Source organism: Anomalospiza imberbis, chromosome 1, assembly GCF_031753505.1.
Source record: "Anomalospiza imberbis isolate Cuckoo-Finch-1a 21T00152 chromosome 1, ASM3175350v1, whole genome shotgun sequence".
Classification (NCBI taxonomy): domain Eukaryota; kingdom Metazoa; phylum Chordata; class Aves; order Passeriformes; family Viduidae; genus Anomalospiza; species Anomalospiza imberbis.
The window spans coordinates 34,590,695-34,616,228 of NC_089681.1; the positions used below are offsets into that span (position 1 = coordinate 34,590,695).

At 38.8% G+C, this 25,534-nt stretch overlaps 1 protein-coding gene across 1 annotated transcript in view; it reads left to right on the top strand.

Annotated features, from left to right (window-relative positions):
- CPA6 (carboxypeptidase A6) overlaps positions 1-20,433 on the top strand; it is an 82,267-nt gene extending 61,834 nt beyond the window's left edge. The window contains exons 7-11 of the mRNA XM_068187204.1: positions 7,296-7,406; positions 7,640-7,730; positions 12,217-12,419; positions 17,310-17,394; positions 18,726-20,433. Of these exons, the coding sequence (XP_068043305.1) occupies positions 7,296-7,406; positions 7,640-7,730; positions 12,217-12,419; positions 17,310-17,394; positions 18,726-18,913 (678 nt within the window). The 3' untranslated portion in view covers positions 18,914-20,433. The remainder of the gene's footprint in view (positions 1-7,295; positions 7,407-7,639; positions 7,731-12,216; positions 12,420-17,309; positions 17,395-18,725) is intronic.
- Positions 20,434-25,534: the final 5,101 nt, after the last annotated feature.

Below are 25,534 nucleotides of genomic sequence, written 5' to 3' on the forward strand. Positions count from 1 at the left end.
AATACTGCCTAATTATCAAATTCAGATACCAGTTTTTTCAGCCACTTCAGAAATAGTCTGATCTTGGGGGCATGCATGATAGTTATGTGAAGCAACACAATAATGTTCCCTAAAGATGGTGCACTTGATCTATCACTTGTCATCCGACTAAAGTCTTTTGAACAGGTACAAGTGAAATGCTGTGTTGCCACATCCCAGGGGTTCAGACTAAGATTAATTCAAAAGATGCTCATTACACCTAAATTTAGTTATTCTTTGAGACAATGTGTTCCACCTGTTGTGATAGGCTTTCCATCTCCTTTTTTTGGAGTTCTCCAAGTGGAAATTTTGAACCATAGAGGAAAGAAAGCAAGGACCTGACTGTCTCTCCATATAAATCAGACATTTGTGCCAGTCCTTTGCTGGGTACAGGTATGCCACTGTTCCTAAAGTACCTTTGACTGATGGCCCTCAAAAATCTGAAGAGCTTTTGAAAAAAGTTGAAATATTCCAAAGTGAATGAGAGGCATGCAAGGCCAAAACAAATATTGTACCTGTAGCTTTTTCCTTTTACCCTTTAGCTGGATGTTCTTTCTTTCCAAAGTCTGTTCCCTTCAGCTAAAGCTCTTTAGCTGATGTTAGCTTGAAATGAAATATTTGTTGCTCTTTATATAATTGCATCTACTTACTCTGTGGAATCTTCCTCTCTGGGTTTTCCTCCAGTTGATCAATTTTTAGTTTACCCTTTGTTTAGGGGAGTCAGAAGCTTCCCAGGGCTGTTTTACCACCCCTGCAGCCTCCTTCACAGGTGCCAATGGTGACGACACCACAAAAACTGGGCATTTTTCACCTTGCAGGACCAGTCATCTGGTGACAATCTCTCCACGAGTGTCTGCAGCTCTTTCAGTAAACACAATACAATCCTTGGAGCTTAATTTTTATTGTTTACCAGATTCTAGTCTCCCCAGCTGTCTTTTTAGCTGCCTAATTAGAAAAAAAATAGACTTCTCTGAGTGCTCCCTATATATTCATTATCTGGAGGAAAAAAATCCATCTGTTTCATCCTGCTGTATCTATATTTGAAACGCTCAGCCTTACTTATCTTTAGCTAATTCATGCTTCTCTGTCAGGAGCTTCTGCCTGAAACACTGTTTTTTCTCCATCAAGAGAGATCACCTCTTCCAACCTCTTCACTCAGCACTTCATTCATCAGCCTTTCAGCAGCAAGAGGCACTGGTACCAACGCAGAATTTGTTTTATCCTCTTGATTTTTTTTCCATCCTGCAAATGCAGTTCCTGCCTTTTGAAGTTCATGTGCAGCATTCACACCTACGTGTAGTAGTTTCTGCTTCTACTCAACGTCTCCCTTCCATTCCACAGCTGTTTCAGTCTGAATGTGTTCCCTTTTTTTGGCAGCCATCCTATACACCACTTCTCTCTGAGTATCTGCATCTCTCTAGCACATGCTTGCTACTGTAAATCTGCACCAATTCTGAGGGGAAGGAAACTAAAGTAGCAGAGAACACTATCAACAAGAGTTTCCTGATCTGAGGCCTCAGTTGTGATGGATTTTTTTCTGTTGTTGTTTTGTTTAGTTTTGTTGTTTTAATGGATAAAAGCTAAGTTAATGCCAAAAATATGGAGTGCAGTACCATGGTATCACCACAACGAGGCATGTGATGCATTGTTTTAAAGGCAACTGTGGCAAACCATTTTTATGCTGTGAAGTATCTCTGTCTCTTTTGATCCGTGATGGAATTTCCCAGGTTTTATTAAACGGTAAGGCAGTTTAGGGAAGGTTCTTTCCTTTATTGTTACACCTTCACGACAACAACAACCACAAAAAAAAAAAAAAAAAAAAAAAAAAAAAAAAAAAAAAAAACCAGTTAAAACTGATTCCAGTTTTCCAAAAGAAAACTCTGTCATTTTTTGTGTGCACTTTCAGCTACTCAGCTGCATCTTTCTGCCTATCTGTGACCTTAAGAAGGTAAAAAGTGCTTTAATTTTGCTTGCAGCTATTAATTTTTTGACAATGTAAGTAGATCTTGATAAAAGTAACACTGCAGCTGTGTTGTGCCTGTAATAGGAATTCCTCAATGACTCTTGCTCCTGTAAATTCCTATTGAAGTATTCATCACTAGGATATTCAGATTATACACCCTGAAGGCTTTTAGGCTGTTGGGTATGTTCTTCTTCAAGACATGAAAAGAATTCACATTGTTGTTCCAACACATTAGTTGCCCTAAGGAAGAAATTCTGCTCTGTGTTTTAGCAGTCCACTCCTGTATGATGGTACTGAGTAATTAGGGCCTCAGTAAAACTGCTGATATGCAGAAACACTACTGAGCATGAAATAGGACTGTGAAAGAAAATTCCATATGTTGGACAATTTATTTGTTCCAGAAATGGAATTCCAAGCAATTGTTTGTTGTCTTAAGTATTTAATTGTGTCCCAAAAACGAAATTAAACCTTGTATTCAAGTGAGTTCTCTTGAGTTTACCTCAATATGTACTACCATGGAGCAACACAATTAGGATGTAAAATTCAATAATTACATTTTTCAGAGACCTATATCTTGGTGGGCACTAATTTGATAAAATCACTAGTAAAGAAATCTGTATCGCTTCTTTCAAAGCATTCACAGTGCTCCAGAATAACTCAGGCCTTTTTTTTTTTCCCCAGATAGGCAGTCCTTGATTGTTTGGCATCTAAGAGGTTTTTCTTTTTTCCTTTTGTACCACCTCTCTGAGTGGAACCAAGAAGTTGTCTCTCCAGTTTCGACTAAGATCTATGTAATTATGCATCTTCTTTCCCACAAGATCCTGCCCTTGCTTGAGTGGTCCCAGCCTTGCACAAGATTCCTGGATTGGCTGTTTGCTTCTCTAATATGTCAATCCCATCATCATCCCATCCCACCATCTTCTCTGCTTCAGCATCTTTTCCATTTGCATCCTCAAAGAGCTACACAGTCAAGTCTTTGGGATCCTGCAGATGCTTCTTGTCAGACTCTTTTTATGGGTGTTGAGGAGTAGTTGCAGCACACTCCTCTTTCTAAGTTGTTTCTGGGTTTCTCCTGTGGCAAATGCCTTTAAAGAGGAAGGAAGGTTTTGCTTTGTGTTAAAGAAAAAAGATAAATCAGACACAGTTCAAGCTTCAGCCTTGAAAATTCGACCCTTTGTTTTAAGCCATTTGTTTTTAAATACTTGGCTGTATCTTAGCCTTAATAATGGGCTTACTACTCTGCTTGTGATTTGAATGCCAAAGCAGGACACTAGCAGTAAAAGGGAAACCAGAGATAAAAAGCTGTACTGCTTCCAAGAGCAGAGACAGAGCTAATTACTAACTTGCTAAACTGATAAAGTGGCAAAGAAGGCCTGAATGGCAGATCATAGTGTCAGCCTGCTAAAGTGTAACATGTGCAGATAAAAGTAAAATATTGTGTATTACTGTCAGAAAAGATGTTTTAATGGATATCTTAATAATGGCAGGGAAGACTTAATCCTTTTTTGCCAGAAGCAGTTTTGTGTAATTTCTAGCAGAGCAGTAAATGGAGTCAGTTCTTTGGGTTAAAATAGTAACTGTTAATTCAGTATGATTGTTTAATTGAAAATCAGAAAGAGCAAAAGCTGATTGATACCTTGAATTTAATAATAATTAATTGTGGGATAGCAAATCCTTATTAAGCTCGGTTGGGATTTCAGAGTTTCTCCCAATCCTGTCTCCTTGCTTTGTCCTTCTCACTCAATCCCCTGATTTTATAAAAAGCCTAACTGCATCCTAAATCCATTTTACACTCTCGCCTTTATTGCCCTGGCAGTTTTCAATACAGCTCTTTTGTTTACTTCCTCCCCTAAATTAACTTTCCTACGGACCATATCCTCAGGCAGGCTAAGCCGGTGTAGCTCCAGCAGCACCCATCACTCAGCTGATGCAGATGCTCGAGCCCCATCCTATTAATCACCGGTGCTTTCCCCACCCCCAGGCAGATCGCCCGCACGGTGTTGGCAGCGCTCCTCTATCGGCTGTTCGCTCGCTAATAACACGATTCAGCGTTTATTGGGCCGGTCTGGCTCTCTGCCCATTCAGCAGCAAAGCTGCTATTGATTGCATGATGGGGAAGCAGAATCAACCCATATTCTGAGAGCTCTCTGCAAACTACAATGCAGCTAATTCACTAATGGTTTCCATTCGCCTTGCTCGTGTCACAGCGGAGAGGAAACGTTTCAGCACTGCCGGGCCGGGTGGGGGAGGCGGCTCACCTGACCGGTGTTGGGAGGACTCGAGAGTCACGTCACAAAAAGCAAGCTGTGGGCTTTGCTCCAGCAAGGACGCACCTTGGTGACTGTAAGGCTCATTGCCAAATATTACACTGTCTGTGTTGCCTGATTACATACATCAAATAAAAATACCAGATAAAAGCACTACAAAAGATGAAGTATTTTCAGCAGAACGAGTGAGTTCTGCACTATCTGCACGAGATCTCACACTATCTGCTTGCTTTCAAAGAAGAAAGCCACTCTAGAGCCACTATATTTTTAATTAAATACTACTCTAAAAGGGTAACAAAGTTATTAAAAAAACCCCATATATTCTTTAAAGAACAGAACTGAATGATGTATTTGGCTTTAAACCAACATTAACATTTGCAATTTTGAGGATTATTGCTGGGGACTATAATGCTTTCCAAAGTCTCTTCTAGCATTTTGTCAATGACAACAGGCATTAAAATAAGATAGAGTCACTATAAAACTCGGAATTTTGCTGCCTATATTTTGTTTAGGTTTTTAAATGGTGGTGCTTTCACCTAGCAAGGAAAATATACTCTTCACAGGATTTAAAACATATTGTATATTAAAAAGTCTTAATTCAAATATTTTCATTATGCCACTTTTTGCAAATTTTGAAAGGTTCTGAAAAATATGCAAAATTCATTCATGCAATTTTAAGCAGTGTATTACCTTACATTAATTAATTATCTGTAGTTATTGTAAGGAGATTATTTAAAAAGTGTTTTAAAGAGTTTAGTCTTACAGCGTTGCAGTTTAAAACATAGTATATAGCCCAGTGTAGCAAAATGCATAATTGTTGATGTAACTGACAGCAAAGGCATAAAAAATACAGAAATAAACACATATGCCAATTTCATCATCACTGGTATGTAAATACCCACCATGGGTACACAACCTGAGCTTAATTTGTTAATACTGTCTAAAAATAGAAAAGCAGTGAAAAATCAAGAAAGTGGTGTGTGGTGTTTTATTTCCTCCTCAGCTCAACTACTTCTCCCTACTACTACTTCTGAAATAAGCAAGATAAAAATGTTCATTTTCTTTAACTCACATTTGGGAGCATGGGTTGGTTCTGTTTCCAGTTGTAAGAACAGTTTTACCAGTTTAACATCCATACTTGCCACATAGACTCTTAATCCTGTCCAGATTTAAGTGCAGGGCCAGCCTAATGCACACAGTAGCCCTGTTTACTTCAATACGTGTCATCTGCATGTGAAATAGCAATAACACACAGTCCTTATTTTCATGGTCATTGTTTTTGAGTAACCATTGATTTGAGAAACCAATGTTTTGACAAAACTAATTTTTTTGCAGTTCCCTAAACACCAATTTTTTATCCAAATCTATTTGAAAACTTGATATGGCTTTTTAATACAGGTAAATCAAACTTAAATGCAAGACCAGCTATGATTTTTTGGGGAATTTCTGGCAAATGGACCAGAGAACCCATGACCTCCTCACTGGCTGGGGCTTTCTCCTGGGCAGTCCATCAAGATTCCCCTCAAAAGAACACCATCATTCTCTTCTCCCCTCTGAACACCTTTTTCAGGATATCATCCTAAGGTGCAACCACCACACCACCTTGTCCCATTTCATTCTGTGCTTTGCCTTGCCTTCTATTTCTCACTGTCCCCTCCTCTTGCCTGGCTGGAGCAGAGGAGCTCGGTGTGGAGTAGCACTGGGTGACTTGGTTTTTCACAAGGATCATGTGCTGCTTTGGATCTGACAGTGAGGCTGAAGGACTTGAAAGTGCAGAGCACTTCGGGAGGGTGAGATGAAGCTGGATAAGGAGAAAGTGCTGCACAACAGAGGGACGGTTAATGAACCACACAGAAGAAGTATTTAGAAGTCCCACTAATCCCCTCAGTAAAGAAAAAAGATGTCATATTCCTCCATGAGTAAATTTTAGCCCCAGACATGTCCAAATGTATGGTTATTTCTTACAGATATTCCACACAAAGCATTCATCAGCTCCCATGGCAGCTTCAGTAATTCAAACAGCTGCATCGTCAGGAGCCCAGAAGTATTGAATTCCTGTACTTCACACTCCCAAGCATTTGTCAATTGAAAAGCATTTAGCTTAGTTTATTTCAGAGCAAATGTTTCCCTTTGCTCCCCAAACACATGCTGCTCTTCAGATCTGAAGGGCCAGAAATACTGCAGAGCAGAAGGCTGTAATCACAGTAGCAGGAAGAGAGGAGCTAGGCTCAGGCAACCCTCTGAACCCAGCATCAGTTTGATATGCTTTCCACCTGCCACATGAAGCACTGGATTCCTTATAAAATCAAGACTTAAGTTTTGAAGCATGTTAATTTGATGCCTAGCTATGTCGAGGGACAGTATTTGCAAGAGAATGTGGAGTGTAAGCTTCCTGGAACCAGTAAAGGAGCATCTGTGGCACTAGCAAATAGAACTGCTGAGGAGCCTCTGGTTTTGCTGCACTTTTCTAAGATGCAGAATGGATACAAACCAAAAAACTTTCCCTACCTAGACTTCTTTTACTAACCTATATACTAAAGGTTCTCAAAAAATAGAGAGGTGTCTAAATTGTAAAGGAATAAACTGCCTGTAATACAAACAAAAGCTGTGTTGTTAATGTGAGCCTTAAACGCTTCAAGACCTTATCAAATCACCTAGTGGAAACAACAGGGCTCCACTGCCTTACAGGAGCTAAACTCATTTCTTCAATTAAGAATCTATTCCACTGGCTTTCAGCTCTTAATTCAAGAAAAACTTTGCATGCATTTTCTTCTCTGTAATATGAGTTGTATTTTCTCGAGTATTGAAAGCAACTGAGAAGCAGAGACAATAGGGTCTTTAGAACACCTTTTTCACATGTTCACACACTGAATCACATTTACAGGAAGATGTCTGCCTTTCAGGCACAGCTAGAAAGATGTCTGTGCTGCCATGAAAGCAGACCTCTGTACTGCCAAATGCCTTGTGACTGTCATAGTCCATCACAATACTTAATTGGGAAATTATTTTTATTATGGAAATTATTTTCTATGGCTTTTCTGCTTTAGGCTCTTCAGACATACCAGACTGATCCTGACATGAGAAAGATGCTAACTCAGCTTTATTTCTATATCATGCCTGTATTTAATGTGGATGGATATCATTTCAGCTGGACAAATGTAAGTAATGGCAGTAGTATTATTCAAAAAATTATTCAGACAAGAAAGATCAAATGGTTATTACATTATTCAAAGGTGACTGTATAAATCTGGTCCATCACTGTGCCTTGGAATTAAATTATTCCACTTAGAATACTGAATATGTTTACCAGGGCTGATTAGTTATGTGTACAAATAGATTTTTGCCAAAATAGAGTAATATTGCTATTTAAATATTTTGTAACTTATGCTAGGATCGATTTTGGAGAAAAACAAGATCAAAGAACATGAGGTTTCACTGTCATGGTGTTGATGCTAATCGCAACTGGAAAGTGAAATGGTGTGGTAAGTATGGAGATACTTTGGTCCCCCAGTTCAGATTACCCTGAATTTCATTATCCAGCAGAGGTAATTATCCAAGTAGCTTAGATCATATCAGTTGTGAAGTGTTCTATTTTCTGTAGTTGAAGATTTTTTCCATAAAGCCATAAGCCAAGGCTCAAATCATCCTACTAACTTCTATAAAAGTTCTCAACCTTGGAAAAACAGACCTTATCATAAGTAAAAACTTGTCATGGAGAATGTGGCAAATTTTTTTAAATCACACGTACAACTATTCTGTATTTTGGCATTCATATAAATAATTTGAAGCATAACATTGAGAATCAACCATAACTTTTCAAGATTTACCCAACTGCAGAATCAAGAAACATTTCAAGCTTCATTTTATTTAATTTGCCATTTCTCTGAAATTATTTTAGCTTTGGAAATGTCAAACTTACTTTCCTGGCCTCAGTGTCCTTAAGGCCGTTATTATCAGTGAGTTAATAAAGAAAGAAAGTGCTTCTAAATGCATGGAGATAGAATTTTAAACTCCCAGCACTTCTGTAAGTACTTCATAAAAATTGCCCTGAATTTTGCATAGAGAACACAGCGGTAATGAAATAACTGCCAGAAGATTTGGAATGGATACACCAAGAAAAAATGTTATTTTCTTAAATCTTACCTAAAGATAATGTAATTCATACAGGGCTAAGCAGCCCCTTAAGGTTCTAGTGTAAGGAAGTAAGAACACTTAAATACGGCAATATATATACCTGGTGACCTGCTCTCCCATCTTAAAGAACTTCCTTCAGCTCTCTGTTCAGCTATTGTCTCAGGCAGCATTAGTCCACCTTCCTTATTTACATTACAAGCTTGTAAAGACAAGAAATTGTGTTTGTGTAGTGCAAGGGCCCTGCCTCCAGCCCATCCCTCTTCCACTGGAAGTCTCTAGGTATTTCCACAATACTCTGATTGCGTGCAGTAGGGGTGAGCACTGTACAGTCTGGCTTGAAACAGCTGGATTCTTTAAGTAGGGCTTTGAGAACTGTAAGGATAAAAGTGAATATGGACAGATGCATACATTCAATCCAGTATGGACCTGTGAAATTTGCTTCAAATTGTTTTCAACTCTACCCGCTCTAAGCAGAGGACTGAGACAGAAGCATTTACAGAAAGGCTGTGTTAGTTGAGAAACCTTCTTTACAGAAGATAGGCCCAGGGCTGCTATCACAATCTTTAAGGCAATTTTATGCTCTAAAACTGAACCAGTCCTGCATGACTGTTACCACTGTTTACTTAAGTGCGTAAGCCACAACTGCAGGTATTTTTTGGGGACACCCATTTACTGTTCAGAAAATAGCCATTGGCATAACTGGAATGATCAGTTCTCTTATAGTGTGTTGAGAGATGTATGTTAGGTGTCTATCAGTGCAAAATTAATACTCAGTGCATTTTCTTTCTAATTCTAATTAATTTTTCTTGGGTTCCTGCTCCTTAGCCACTGTATTAAAATACATTTTTTACTCAGTCTTAAAAATGTTTGCTTAGTTTTCATTCAAAAAACTATTTTTTTCTAGGCTTAGGGAAACTTTAACAATACTCACATGTGTTGTGTGTTGTAATCCTCTACTTGTTGCATCTCTCCCCTGCACTGACATGAAAGACAGGTCCCCACCAAGTTTAAAAAATAAAAATTCTTTCAAGTCTGCTTCTCATCCTAAAAAAGCACATGGTCAGCTTCCTGCTTTGGACCCCAAAGTCTGTCTGATTGTCTATTTTAATGGAGAATAAAAAGGTCTTTCATGAACTGGGCTGACTGGTACTCAGATGACCCTAACCAGTCACCTGGTGTTCTCATTAATATCTGATATTAGATGAGTCAGAGAAGAATCTGGATCATATCACACTTTGAGGCTTGTGTAATCATGGTGTGTTTAACATTTAAAACTGCATGTGCTTGTAAAAACCTTTTCATTCAGTTCAGTTGCACTTAAGAGTTTTCAGACAGGCTTGAACTTCACAGTGGGGTTTCCAGGCAGGTGTGCAGTGGCAGACTCTGGCCTCAACAAAGCCACCAAATGCTATCAGCAGTGAGCTAGTCAATGCTGATAACACAGCATCCCATCTGCTTTCCTCTTCCTTTCTAGTGTAGGACTTTGATGTAAGCTTTATGACTCTCTAGGGACCAAGCCAAGGGCCATATCGCTGCTAGGTTTCATGTTGCAGCAACCTATACTCAAAACAATGCACACAAATTGCACACAGACCCACGTGAATACTGGCAGCACGAACTCTGGGTAGAAATGCTCCTTGCAATGCACATGTATGTGCAATAGCTAGTACAATGGTTTAATGACAATGAAATTATAGCAACTTTTAAGCAAATAATCAGGTACTTAGAATTAATTTAAGTCAGTGGGAAAATCTAGCTAAAGTGGTTGCATCCAAATCCCCAGGAGAGCAACAGTAGGAGTTAAAATTTCCAGCGCATCCCAATTTTCAGTGCACCCCAGCGCTCACTGAGGACAGTATCCCATACTGGCAGAAGTGGCTGCAAGGAAGTTTGAAAATCATGCTCCAGCTCATTCATCCTCTCAGTCTTCCTTCTGTACCAGAGCGCTGGTTTCATCAGTCTTGGCACACATTTCCTTTGTTCATTGGGTCTCATGATGGATGTTAGAGGATACTTGTCCTCCCCCAGTATGCTATCAGGTACAAAAACAAGGCAGCATGGTAACATTTTACACAATTCCTTTTGCTTCTCATGGTTGTAACTTAGAAATGTCACAGCAGTTTATACATACTGTATCAACTCTTTTTTCATTCTTGAGTTACTTTAAAAAAAATTTCAGTATAAAAATTAAGCATACCCTTACATTATCCAGGGCCACCCTCTTTTTATCACCATCCAGCTTCACTTAACTACATCTGGGATGGCACATGGCTCATCATAATAGGCTGAACACTTTAGAGAGTTTTTTTCCTCCCCTGGAAGTCTCTAAACTGAGCCATATTTTACCATTGGGTCATTTTACCATTAGCTTGTAGGGATCCACTGTTTATTAACTGTGTTATCCATTGCCATGATTCAGTATACAACACTGAAACAGCAGATGAAGTATCCATTAAAAAAAAAAGGGGCAAATGCTCTGGAGACTGTTCAATAGCTCTCCTACAGCTATATTATCTGATATGAAATCAAGGCAGAGTGCTCTTGGGATTTGGATGGCTTGGTGGCCATCTGTTCTGCATGGAGAAGACCATCTGCCCTCTCTACAATCCTTCCATATTCACTGTGATCCAAGCACTAACACCTTTGAAATCCCCACCTATGGCTATTGAATGGTAGCCTCAATTTTCATCTTACAGATGAAACTACAGCATGAAATTCTTCCATGTCTTTTTTTTTTCTTGGCATTAAGTTGATTGCATAACCCTGTTTTAGTTGATATCATTATGCCTTCTCATATTAATTGAAGGTGGCAGTACTTACTATACAAAGGAAAGCTAATAGAGCACTGTTGTCATAAGTCCCTGATGGCTCCAGAAAAGTTTGCAAACAAACTATTATTATTCTGCAGGTCAATGTAAAATGTGTGGTATTTTGAAATTGCAGCAGATAAAAGAGCAGAGTAGATTTGCATAAATATTGTTCTTTTAGACCCAGGCCCTAAGCAGTAAATGAGATGATGGCTTAGATCCAGAATTGCTAAATTATGAAGGAGACACCACCACATCTCCTTTTCTAAGTTTCATCTTTCAGTACCTCATGGCATATTATATGTAGGCTACTCTTGTGCAGCTTGCTGCCACCTAAGCAGGTTGACACAAAGATATCCTCAATACTGAACCCCTGCCCCAAACTTGAAGCAAAGTTAGGCCCTGTGCAAATGGAGGTGATTTCTATTTTAGCTGACTGAGCAGTCATCCCATGTGGCTTTTCTTTTTTTCTTTTTTTTTTTTTTTTTCCCCATGAGATTTGCAGGGGTGAAAATAGGCTGTAGTCAGGAACTATTACCATGTTTTTAAGATAGTCCTTGTTGAGGTTGTCTACCTACTATTGTAACCACCACTGTCATAGGTAATACATTAAAAGCTGTAAAAGGCTATATTTGTCCTGGGAGTGACTAATGAAAGAGGTATGGCTCTCTGATTTCAAATAGACCAACTGAGACCCATCAATAGTTTTAATACTGCAATGCTGATGCTAAAAGCCAGGAAGAAAATACAATTAATTCAGATTCTCCCTTTTCAGTTGGAAAGAATGTATCCTCTGGGGAGAATCCCATGTAGCTGGCCAATTGGGAGCTTGGTGTGTCCATGAGATGAAAAGCAGATTGCTGCACTGAGGTCCCCCAGGCTCATGCCCATCGGGCACATGAAAGCAATTGAATTTGTTTATTGCTTCTCACACTTTTGCACATGGGCCAAGAGAAGTTGAGCCAGAAGCTGACCCTTGGAATTTCTCTGTGATTGTTCACCACCAACTTTCTATTTCAACCTCTAGATGAAGGTGCTTCGCTACACCCATGTGATGACACTTACTGTGGTCCTTTTCCTGAGTCTGAGCCTGAAGTAAAGGCTGTTGCTCACTTTCTTCGCAAACACCGGAAACAAATAAAAGCCTATTTGTCCTTCCATGCATATGCACAGATGCTGCTGTACCCTTACTCCTACAAATATGCAACCATTCCAAACTTCAACTGTGTGGTAAGTACATTAAAACTTGGAGAATGTGCTCCTCTGTATATTTTTGGTACATTTTGTCTTGAGAGGAGACTTGTTCCTTCAATACTTTGCATATATATAATATTGAGCAGTATTTATTCTGGATCCACTTGCAATCACATTTCTGGTTATATAACCTTCACTCACCATGAGACACTGGTAATTTGATTAAAATGGTATCATGCCTTTCATCCATCAGTCCCTTTAAATTACTTTATATGATAAATCCCTAATTTTAATTATAGTTATTATCATTTTATTTAATTAACTGTAATGGGAATTACGTAGTTAGGTCCTTGGGCATCTAGCTGAAATTCTGTCTTTCCATGCTCAGAACTTAAACACTAGGAGCACATAGAAGATCACCTTCAAAGTTATGAACAAAATAAAATTGAAACTGTTTGTGTTTATCAATTCAAGGAGGAATCTCTTAGATTTCACCAAAATTAAAGCTTCAGTTGCACTACCTATCATTCAGGTCAGACATAGTGTTTTTAACCCTTTCAGACAAGCAGGTAATTAAAACCAGGAGCTTCTCTACATTAGGAAAATAAATTAAAAATAGTACACTTTTTGATGTAAGCCTATTGATTCACAGATGAGTACATTTCATTTATTCCACGCTCATCCAAATGCAGAGCTATTCCCTCTGTTTGCAGTCTAAGGTCTGTTTTAGCCAGCCTCCTGTTCATAAAATCCTTCTTATGGCTTATTCTCTGAGGGACACATGGCTAAGCTTTGCCCTCTGTTTGCTCCTGCTCAAAGACCTACATTGCATCAACCAGTTGCAAGCCTCTTTCTTTCACCCTCAGTCCTGAGTAAAATTACATTTTCCATTTATCTCCCATTTTGACCTTGAAAGTTGCAGTGAGTTTTAACTTGCTGGTTTAAGCTAGTTTTCTCCAAAGGAGCTTAACTGCACCTTAGATTTATCCTGTGCAGAATAAATGATGCTGTCAGTCCCTGGGGCTTCACTGAAATTTCACTCAGCTGTTCCCTCAGGAGGCTGAGAAGCCAGGACTCCACAAACTAAACTCTCTTTGTATGTTTATTTCTGTTGAGACGCTTAATTTCAGTAGCTATTAAACATTCTTCTGTCTGATGCCATTCCTGTGAAACAGAGCAAATTAGAGCAGCCAGAGGAACTAAAAATATGAGACTTGTGGGGACTGACCACCAAACCCTTTAATGACTGTGGGTAATTTTTTTTTTATTCTACCTTCACATTCTTTTGGGGAATGACAAGGAGAAAGGAGTTCCCCAGTGAATTGATGACTATTTAGTTAGCAAAAAAACAGACTGGGAATTTAAAATCAGAGGTTCTCATTCCTTTGAAGATCAGTGGGTGCAAGTCTATTTTTTTAAGAACAAACAACAGAGAAGAAGGTAAAGACGTAGTGTTAAGAAGAATCAGCAACTTCTCTGCAAGTATATGATTATTGGGTATGCGACTATAATGTCCAGAGTAATACAAGGCAATAGCAGATGTTATAGATGGGAAATTCATTGTAAGAAGAAGGAAGATTTATCTGAGAGTTTTCACATACACCAGTATATTTTGTTCTTGTTGCTTAAGGGATAATTCCATTCTGAGATGGGGCATAACTGCCCCTCAGCTTGTACACATTCTGCCATTCCACCCATTGCTTTTAGACCAAAGGATCCCAATTTCTGATGTTTAGAAGGTGTTCCTCAAATTTGCAAGGCTTCTCATGAGAGGGAGTGGAGCACAGACCTAAAGGAACAAAAAAAGACACTACTTTAAACAGCTCCCATGGACAAATGAAAACCAAATACCAATTCTAAATATCTTGTCAGTATTTGAACTTCATCCTTCTTTTCATTGTGGTTGGTCAAAAACAAGAGAGAGGTTGAAATAGGAAACTGAAGTAATTTCCTGGTATTTATAAAACTCATTATAGGAATCATAGTGAAAATTAAGGGAATACTTGTTGATTATTTATTTGTGCACTTTAATACTTGCCTACAGCCAAAGGCTCCATCACCTGGTGGCTCATAAATATATATTTTTTAAAATTTCAAGTCCCAAAAATGATGACTTAGGCTGAGGTTTCATATTCTCCAGTTCTCTTGGAAATTGTAGTGAGCTGGAAAGTGATAGATCTCTGTTTCCTGACACTGATGGAACAAGCATTGTTGGTCTACGTGGGCGGTGTGCAGTGGAAAACAGTAAGACCCCACATGCATAGCAGATAAATAGCTTTTGGTGCTAACAGTGGGCTATGATTAATTTTGAGCAGAAGAAAGGCTGTTTCTGTCTGGGTCAGATCATTCTAGTGAGCTGTCAGTTACCATTTCAATTAGAGCATTCAATTATTCAGGGCTGCTTTGAAACTGAAGAGCTGTGAACTGATCACAACATGCATATTCTGTTCTAATTTAGGCACAACTCTCTTATTAACACTCTCCTGAAATTCTGTTCTTTTAAGATGCTTAAAATGAAAGTACTCTTTTAGGTTGAAAAAAACACCAGCAGAAACACACATCCATCTTGAGAGTTTAAAATTTCATCTGATTTTCATCCTTTTCTTCCTGTACTGTCATTTGCCTTAGTGTTTGCAGTGAACTTATATGGCATGACTGAGTTTGTGTACATCTTTGCAAAAACCTGGTAATTTTATGTGGTATTTTCTCCTTGAGGGTGTTCGAAGACTGGTTGCCTGGATTTGTTCAGGATCCAACCTGCACAGTATGATGCAGTTGAGAACTGTCCCTTTTTGGGGCACATGGGTCTAACAGTGGAAGCCAGCTACACTCCTCAAAGCGGAGAGCTTCAAGTTCACGGTGCCCAAGGATGCATGCCCACGTGGTGAACATGGACTTGGGGTGCTCCTGGTCTGACCATCAGATAGTTTCTGCCTCTGCACAGAACCCATTACTGTTGTTCTGATTTTAAATGGGCATTGCCAAACTATTTCTTCAAAAGATTTCAACAGGATTATCTGTTGTCTCATTGCCGTACAGTGCATAACTCATGTACAGGGAGTCTTCTCGTTTGTGGCTGTTCTACTCGCCATGGTGCTTTTATCAGGACTTTGTTCTCCAGCCTTCTCAGCCCTCCCAGCTGAGAGTCTCCTGTTCCCTTGGCATCAGGACTCTTGTCAGGCCATCCCAGCTCCTCATCAAAACCCTGGGATGGTAAGCACTGCTGCTTGCAAATTTTGGTTGAGCAACAGAGTCTCATACCTGGGACAGTGCAGGCAGTCCACAACAGCTCCTGGCTGCAGCTGGAGTTCCCCCTTCCCGGGCCCTGTGCAGCCACAGCCACCACAGTGACCTCACACTGCCACCCTGCCACCCTCACAGCGTCCAGCAACTCCAACCCCATCATGGGTCTTGCATGTCACGACTCAGAAGTCAAGGCATCTGGAGCAAGAGTCCCAAGTGACAGCACTTCTCCCTTCTCCCACAGGATCGGCCCTTCTCATCTTTGGTGTTAGGGTGAATCAGAGGTTACCACTTACACTGGCTGACAACCACGTCCCAGCCCTACAGAAGTTCCAGCAACACTGAGTTAAGTGGTCCTTGCCTCCACACACTCTCCAGTGGAGGTGGCAAGAGGTCAAACTGAAAAACACAGTCTCCAGCACCATCATCCTTCTGCTAAACAAACAAAAATTCTGGTTGTGCCTAACAAATTTTTGTAATGGAGTAAAAATGTGCTCTTTCATTTCCTAAGAGGTGTTACTGTGTAAAATAAACTCTCCAAAGACGTACCTGCACACCAGGAAGTGAAAATGAACTTATTTTTGTTTCTGGAATGACATTTAAAGCAGTTTTCTCTGGCCTCTCTACTTAGACAGACAAAGCCTGCATGGGTCAGACCAAGGATTAAGTCAGAATCCCAACTCCTGACAAGGGCAAAAAAGTGGAAGGTTAGGAAAAACATATAAATAGAAAGGCAAGTAGAGGATAATCCTTCCCCAGTGTATTCATTGCAGCTTCATGCAGTGGTTCAAAGTCCAGAGTTTCTAGCTCCAAAGATAATAATTTCCCATTCTCTTTAGAGAGATGACTGTGTTTTCCCAGCCTTCATTGTATATTTGCCAACATCCTTTTCTTTGGGGTAATATTCCTTTTCCTTTTGAATATGTGCATCCTTTCTGTGTGTTTCGATGCACTATCCATATGTGACTCAGAATTTTCCATGGGCCAGGCCTTTTGCACACAATTTCACAGGATGAACCGTGAACTCCTAAACAGTCTTTCAGCCCCAAGCTATTGCAATGTAGGCACTGGTTTTCCCTCTACAGAACTGAAATCCCATTTCTGAAATAGTGGAAAGAGCTCTCCAAGACTACAGAATCAGACCCCAGAGAAAGTTAGACCAGCAGTGAACGTTTACCTGCTGATCAGAGATTCAGGAGTGGAACATGTCTCCTTCCTTCTTTCCACTCTGCTCACTGAACCCCTGTGAGCGTCAACAAGACATCGTTTCTCCCTCACAAGCCCAGCAGAGACAAGGTTTAGTGAACTGGGAAATTCAGGTTCAGAAAATGCATGCATGTCTTTTAAACTGCATAAAAAAGAGATTATTTCATCTCACGGTTTTTAGGTCATGTTGCTAAATTGACATATATACCTATAATTACAAATACTTAATGTCTGATCATTCATGGTGCAGTGAGCTCTTCTATGCCATGAAAATACCAAACCAAGTTTTTCATGGAATTGCTGTCATTAAAAATAAATGCCTTTATCCTTTACAATCATTTTAACTTAGCTGTCATGGACTCGTGGAACACAGCATTGTGCCAGAGGTCAATGATCCATTGACTCAGGTTCCAATCACAATACAGTATTTAATTCAAAGTCTAATTTATGTATTTGATTTTTTTTCCTCCTCCCCAGGAATCAGCAGCCTATAATGCTGTGAATGCTCTTCAGTCAGCCTATGGTGTAAGATACAGATATGGCCCTGCATCCAGCACTTTGTGTAAGTTTCCCTCTGCAGGTTTGTGACTTTGACCTTCCTTCAGTAAGAAGGAGAAAACCCTTATTATAACAAAGAATGCAAATACTATTTAAAATGAACTTTGTTCCGGTTTTGGGTTGTGAGGAAGGCAGAAGAAAGTTTTGCAACTGATTCAGTCAGTTGATTGCAGTAAGATTAACTCAACTGATGCAATAAAAGAGATTAAAATGCAATGCACTTGAGAGTCAATAGCCAGCAAATAACATATTCATATAAAACTGTGGTGTTTTAAAAAGAAAAACTAAGGCCTTATAAATAATATCTTTATCAGATACTGCAAATGCATTACTAAGTTGTAACCGCATTTGTCAGGCAAGCTCTATGTAAAGAGGTAAAAGAAAGAAGTTCAACAGGTTTTAACAAGACACTTTTATTTTCTTTACTGAAACCTTGAGGTCTGAATGCTGTGGTTAACGATAATAGACATTGAAAAAAGTGAAAATCTAAAGACTTTTCACAAGTAACCTCCTGCATCTCCTCTGCCATGGCTGTGTTTCAGCCTTGCAAATTGTCATGGGCCTCTATCGCCTCTATCTCACAGCATAGTCATCATCTTGTGCTCATTACACTGCAGTCAGTCACTGTGTCAAAGGAAAAGGAGTGTGAATTGATGCCAGAATTGCACAGATTACAGCAGGCCACATGAGAGATTTATCTGTGTAAAAAAGTGTGTCTTAGATAATCAACATATGGAGATAATGAAAGCATAAGCAGCACACTTCCTCAAGAAGGTTTGTTAATATTAGACACCACCTATGCAAATGCTCTCCTACTGTGGGGAAATGGTGAGAAAGTAAGACAAATGAATATAATTTTAAAAGCATTTTTAAAAGAAGATGGCAGATTACTTTATCAGCTTTCCCCCTTCTCACTGCAAATGAATTGCCTAAAAAACCCAATTTAAAGCTAGGAGCATGCAGAGCTCTCCAGTCCAGCTGGGAGATCTTTGTGGAAAGAAAGCTTCAGACTGTGTTCACATGGAGACAGGAACAGTCTGAGGCTTTATTCTAGATATTCACTTTTATTAAAGTTTTACTTTACACAAAACAGTTATAATATTTTTTTCCTATGAAAATGAAGAGACTAATCTGTATTATGCTGAGCACATTTCACCAGGTTCTGAGTGTTCATGCTGTTCTCTGAAGGGTGTTCAGGATCAGGGCAAGCAACAGCTGGAGTTGCAAGAATACTCACTGAGTCCCAGAGACAAAATGCCACAAGAACCCTCTGGTGATTTCAGCATGACCTGCATTTAACATTTTTTAATGCTTTCTCTGAATTTCCTCTTTCAGATGTGAGTTCTGGCAGCTCTATGGACTGGGCCTACAAAAATGGCATCCCATATGCATTTGCATTCGAGCTGCGTGACACTGGCCATTTTGGATTTTTGCTTCCCGAAATGCTGATCAAACCAACCTGCACAGAGACCATGCTTGCAGTTAAAAATATAACTCTTCACTTGCTGAAGAAATGCCATTAAGATGGATTTCTAGGAGCTGGAAGAAAACATTATACTCCTACTGCTGATGCCTTTCAGTGTGTTCAGTTGCCATTCTAAGTTTGGGCGCTTCAGAATTCTATAAGCTAATGGGAAATGTGATATTGTTTCTGCCAAATTAACTTAGTGGAAAATGGAAAAAAAAATCATTTAATATCTGCTCTTCTAAAGTCCAAGTCCATAAAGTTGATGTACTAATGTAGTTACCAGTTTGGTGCAGAATAGTTTCTTTTTTTGCAATAAAATTTTAATTCTGCAATTTCAATGAGGCCAGTCCTAAAATAAAGTGCCACTTCCAGGCAGCTCCAGGCTTTACGCCTTTCCCTAATATGAAGACCTCCCAGGGGGCCTCTTGAACCAAGAGATGAAATTTACATTCATGTAAATATACCCTGTGACCCAACACAGGCCTGTATCTACAGCAATAAATGCCTTATAGTGGTAGCTGGCTGCACTGCAAGTGGCAGTGTGGCTTTCGTCTGCATGTATACATACATACATACATATATGCACTTTTGTGATTTTTTTTTTAAATTCATATTATACAATAATTTGAACCAAGCTTTCATTTAACTGTTCAGAGAAATCTACTTTCAAATGTATATAATTGGAGTGGACTCAAAATCAACATATTGTCTTTGAAAATGTAACTTTCCTAGTGATGTGTAAGAATTAAAATGAAATACTATTGAGAAAGACAATGTTCTGCTTTATGGAGAGACAAAGCAACTTGCCATGACTTGGAACTTGAAGCTGGCAGTGCATCTGGGCTCTGCTGTAGACAGTGACTGCCCGTTTCCACCAGCCAAGGATTTAGCCTTAAACTGTAATTAACTGATGTTTTATTTATCGATATTCTTGCAGTGAGTTCTGTGGCTCTTTGGCTATGTGGCTCTTCTTCCTGGAAGCTGTATTGCTTTGCATGTTTTAAAGGAATTAATAAATTTTTAATGGATTCTTAAGTGAGACAGAGGTGAAGGTAGAAGCCTTACAGCTGAAATAAAGTGAACAAGCACCATGTTTGAAAGAATAATGAAAGCACAGAGATGATAACATATTGAGGGATTTTTAGTACTTTTAAAATACTATATTTTTAATCTTATTATATCTGCAGAAGCATATATTTTACTTAATGATTTTTGAATTTAATCTTATGCCACTACATATTGACTAAAACATATTTGTTAATAAAATGGACAAAGACTTTTGAAGTATTCTTCATATTTTACTTAAGTGTTAAAACTTCAGTTCAAGTACATAACAATTTTACCTATCTGTAAAACATTTGTGGCGCTAAGGATGGGGAATTTAAAAAAAAACCTAAGTCCTCTCTAAATAAGCACTTGAACTTAGCAAATGGGCAATCTTTATAAGGGAAGTACTGTATTTAATTAAGAATATAATTGTTTTCAGGACTGCAAAAGGCAATCAGTGAACAAAGATGACAGAATTGCATTCTATTTGTCTAATATTTTGTTAATAAATTTGTTTATTTTACACAAGTTTCTGAAGGCTTGTTCGGATTTGTTTAATTCAGTCTTGTTTGAGTAATGTAAGTTTCTATTCTGGTTTATTAAATGTCTAGGGGACGGAAGCCCTCAAAATAATAATTTCCAATTGCTTATGACCATAACCATTAAATATTTTGAAGACAGCAATAACTGTCTTTTGCTATGCACAGATTCCTGGCCAATGACCTTGATAGCAGTATAAATGATTAGCACCAATCATTGTGTGTTATTCTGCATTTAGGTGACAAGATTGAACTTAATACAAAGACATAAGAGACTGAAGAAGAGAATGAATGAGGGATGTCCAATTAGCATGAGGCAAATTTACCTCTGAATTGCTACACTACAAGCATGGACCAGGAGCAGCCAGATTCTTATGTAATGGCTTGAAGTTCACCATGTGGAATATTTCAGCTTTATCTTCATACCATTACAACTCCACTGGTAATGAAAAGTAATTGAACTCTTGGAACAAGAAAGGGAAACAAACAAATATCCTCCTTTAGGTACCAAAAGGACCTAACATTTTAGACCTAGCTGACTTTCTTGGACAGGAATAACTGCAAGTATTGTTAGATTTATTAATTCTTATTCTTAAGAAGCTTTGCCATTTAGAAGTACTTGATATCAAACCCCTTCCATGAATAAAGCCATGCACTAGTATATGGATGGACTCTGCTTGAATACTACTTATGACATGCAACCGAGAACTCTGAGCTGAGTTTTTAAGACCTGTGCAGGGTAATTTAATGCCCCATAGCTGAATACAAGTGTAAATAGTCTCTGAGCCCTTTAGTTTCAGGGTCATTAAAGGTGGTGGAAAGACAGTTGCTAGGAAAGAACAAATTCTGTTTCCTGATTGTAAATTTGAATTGAAATTTTTGTAAAATAATTTTTCAGCAAAAGAGTGATTCTAAATGGAGTAGTTTACCCTAAGGAAAGAACTAATAGCAACCAGCTATTTGGATATGAAATCACACAGCTTTTGTGACTTATGTTACTTCTCAAAAACAGCTCTTCATCTCTATAATTGCTTTCTCCTCTTCCCTTTGTACTTTTCAGCAATTTTTATTGACTACAGGACAACAGAATTGAAAGCTAGTTTAGAGAAAAGTGAATTTTTTTTATGATCATAGGTACAGTTTATCATTCAACACAATAAAAACTACATGAACAGCAAAACACTGTTTAGTAACCCAGCAGTCAAAATCACATATAGAGTGATCATGTGAAATCCAGAAGTTACACTTCCATAGATTATTGATAGAATAATTACAACCACTTCTGTAACTTGGAAAACAACATTGTTTTTTGTTTTTTTAATAGCTTTTCATTTTTATAAACAAACCTCTGAGATTCATTAATAGGAAGGAAACAGGTCCATGCCTCTTCAAGTCACCCTTCCCAAAAAGAAGTGTCACGAAATTACATTAAACCATCATTCATAAGTTGATTTAAAAAATGCCTTTAGAGGTAAAAAAACTATTGAGCTTTGTTGCAAACCTTGACTAAAGACCACTGCTGATGGGTGAAGCTCCTCGTGTATTTTCCAGAAGTTGCTTCAGAAAGGCCAGAGTATCCAGTCATTCATATCTTATAAAGCCTATGGAAATGTCTATAGGAAACAGCATTGTGCAGATTGAGCTGCCTACTCAAGGACTGCAAAAAATATCCATTGATGGACAAGACTGTGTCTAATTATTAAGGTTGGGAAGAAAGCTTTGTATTTCCTATGAAAAATAAGTTAATATTCAACTGTTCCAGTTTCTTTCTGTTAAACAATCCCTTCACTTTTTATATTTACATTCATTTTAATAGCAATTAAAGAATAAGATACTTGGTAGCATGGGTAGGGTAATAAGTACTTTTGTAAGCACTTTGACCTTTCCTTTGGTTGTGCAAAACTACTACATCATTTACATAGTTCACTGTTTCCTAGCAGTCACATTCAGTCTCACACATGTGTTTGTGTTTTTGAATTCTGTGCCTAAAAGCCACGTATTACCATCTTCAAGCAGTTCTTCAGTGATGGTAAAACACCAGAACAATATCTCAGATGCACAGAGATACAACTATCGCTCTGCTGTAGAAAACACAATGAGAACAGAAATTTAAATAAATTACAGAAAAACTTTTTAAATATAAACCCTGTGGCATTAGGTATACTTCCTAAAAAATATTTTCAAATGCTCACAACACAAAATAATTTGTAAATTTGTTGGAAATTTAAAAGTCTTCTGTCCACAGAAAAATGTAGATTATTTGCCATGTGCTTAATGTATGCCTGACTCTCATAATTATTCAGGATAAAAGAGAGCTGCCTTCTGAGTGACTGCAAGGATAGATTTTCCAGCTCTGTCAGCACCACCAAGTATTGACGCTCTTGGTGGGTCTGTCTTGCAGGAAGTGGAACAACTCCAGAGTGGTTTTCACTATTCTTGGCTGAACGTGCCTGTCACCCCAAGCATGATGTGCTGGTTGAGCAGCTTGTCAGAAATTCACAGCCTTAGGCTGCTCCTGGTGTCAAAGGGTCCTGCCTTAACAACAAGGTCTTCTGTTAACATCTGCATGTTTGGGGACTAGCAGTGAGCTAACACATGATTCTCCTTAGAAAACGGTGTTTGGGGCAAGGACATTGAGAACTGGGAAATCTTTAGTCCCTGAATGCTTGTCCTTGCCTGACAGGCAGGAGCAGTCAGTCATGCAGAAAGTCTCAGGTCTTTCCACTCAGAAGGTGGAGGTCCTTTCAAGCCCTCTTGTGAGAGACCACGTCAAGCACAGCAGGGCTTGCCCTCAGATTCAGGCATCAGGGAATGCACTCATAAATAATAGATTCAAATGTTAATTAAAAAAATCTGCCACTGTCCCCAGCCATGCATACTTTGCCTGTGACAAGGAAAATCCATCCATTGCCATAAAAATGTGGGGTAATATATTCCATCAGTCCTGCCTGCTCTGAAAGTCCAGCCACTTTAACACTGCTTGGCCTTTTTGAAAAAGACATGTGGCAGAATATCCATAACAATGAAATATTTCAAACTACCCCCAGGCCTGGAGGAGCATATACTTTATATAAAATAATAGATAACAGCTTCTGAAATAAATATTGTGGTATGACTGGGAGCGGGTGTTTTAGTCTTTTTTGCTGACTATGATGTGCTAGGCTATTCCTCTGCATACCAGGACAGATCAATACTGGGAGGAGTGTCTGTTTTTTAACCACTTAATGAAACTTTTTTCCAATTCTGAACAGAATAGCAAGTTAGCCCTGAAAATACATACACACACAAAAGAGTCGGATAAAGTTGTATTTTAAAACCAGGATTTTTTTCAATTTTCTTGAAAATAATGCAGATGTTAAAATCACAGCCATAGTTTTCAGGGGGCTTATGGTTTTCAGCATGTCATAACTGAAAAAAACCTTCTATAGCAACCTTGAAAGCCGAGCAGAGATGACTGATCTACTCACTGTTTAATTTCCCTCGTTTCATTTTGCTTTGTTTCTAGATTGAGAAAATCTATTGATTGGGCTGAATTGATAGAGTGCAGTCAAAAAACTGTGTAAAGGATTTTTCTGTACCTAATGAGCTAGAAATACCTACTTAAAAAAAGAAAGTAGCTATATACAAAAGTAGCTTTGTCTATTTTAAGTTCTTTACACAGACTAATTGCTTTATGCTGTTTGATTTAAATTATCACATTCACAGAGATGGTTTGGGAAGACCTATTGTTATTTTGCTGTGGGCCAGCCAGTTTTCTAAGGGTTAAAATAGTGACATGCCTAATACTGTTGTAGGAGAACCAAAGCTGCTCTTTGGTTTTGATAGCACAGAATCTGTACTTGAGCCTTCTCTAACAGGACAAATTTGCTCTATCATGCTACATGCACTTCCATTTTTCTCTCTCCATTTCAGAAAAAGAAATCTTTAATGTGGGTAAGATAAGGGGTTTTTTTTGGTCTTAAGTTACTATTTTGAATACTGTCTGCTGGTGATGACTTCAGGCTATAAAAGACCCTAACTTTTGGTGCTAAATTTAAAACATGAACCTGTTAATATGTGTGAACTTCCCCACACACCTACGCAGAGCCATTCACACACAAACACTTTGTCTGGCTGCACAATGTGTACTGTGTGATGGTTTATGTAATGGGGTAGCTGCAATTCTTGGCAAGCACAGGGCTGCTGATGGCAGGTAGCATGTGTTCAGCATGTCTCCTCTGCCTGCTGGAAGCACACGTAAGTTCAGCTCGTCTGGCCAGTTCCCTAAAAGCCCTTTGACACTATCTCACTGCTGCAATACAGGAAGTTCTCACTTCTGCTGCAATGTGTCTCTGTGGGTTAGCTGCCACTACTCCACACTGCTGACATCTACATGTTCCCCTCTTGGCACACTTTGTGTGCTGCACCCTACAGAGCTCAGAGGTCGGGTTTTGCTATTACAAACATTAGGGCAAAGGCTGTGAGACTGTGGCCCCATACTCGAAATGTAGATTGCATCCCAGAAAGCTTTTGTTACCTGGTGCGTAATGAAGAAGGTCCTATAGCATTGCCCAGAGTGAACAAAGGGGTGTTGAGATTGTGCCTGTGAAGTCTGGAAGTGTTAAGGAAAACACTGGAGAGCCTACAGGCCTGTACTAACTGCCACCAGCATTTTTGAAACTGCTTCAGCCTATGAACAATTCTTCTATACATTAACCATTTGCAGGAATAAATTTTTAAAATAGTAACTTAAGACCAAAAAAAAAAAAAAAACCCTTATCTTACCCACATTAAAGATTTTCTTTTGAAGTTTTTGTATTTCTTTTAATGAGGTTTCTTTTTTGAGAAATTAAGTCTCTTGAGAGAAGCTGAGGTAGAAATAATATGAAGTTGCTGTCATGCTGAAGGCTGTTTAGAGAGCCAATGGATGCAGCCCACTACCTGTCAAATACACACTTCCCAACACTGCAGATAATAAGTGCAACCTTCAGCAGAGGCCTCAGCAGAGACCTCGCTGCAAACATGTCTGAAGACCAGGACATTCCTCAGACAGCAGTTTTGATGCAGACTGGCTAATGAATGTTGGGAAGCTCTTCTACAACACTCTCCTC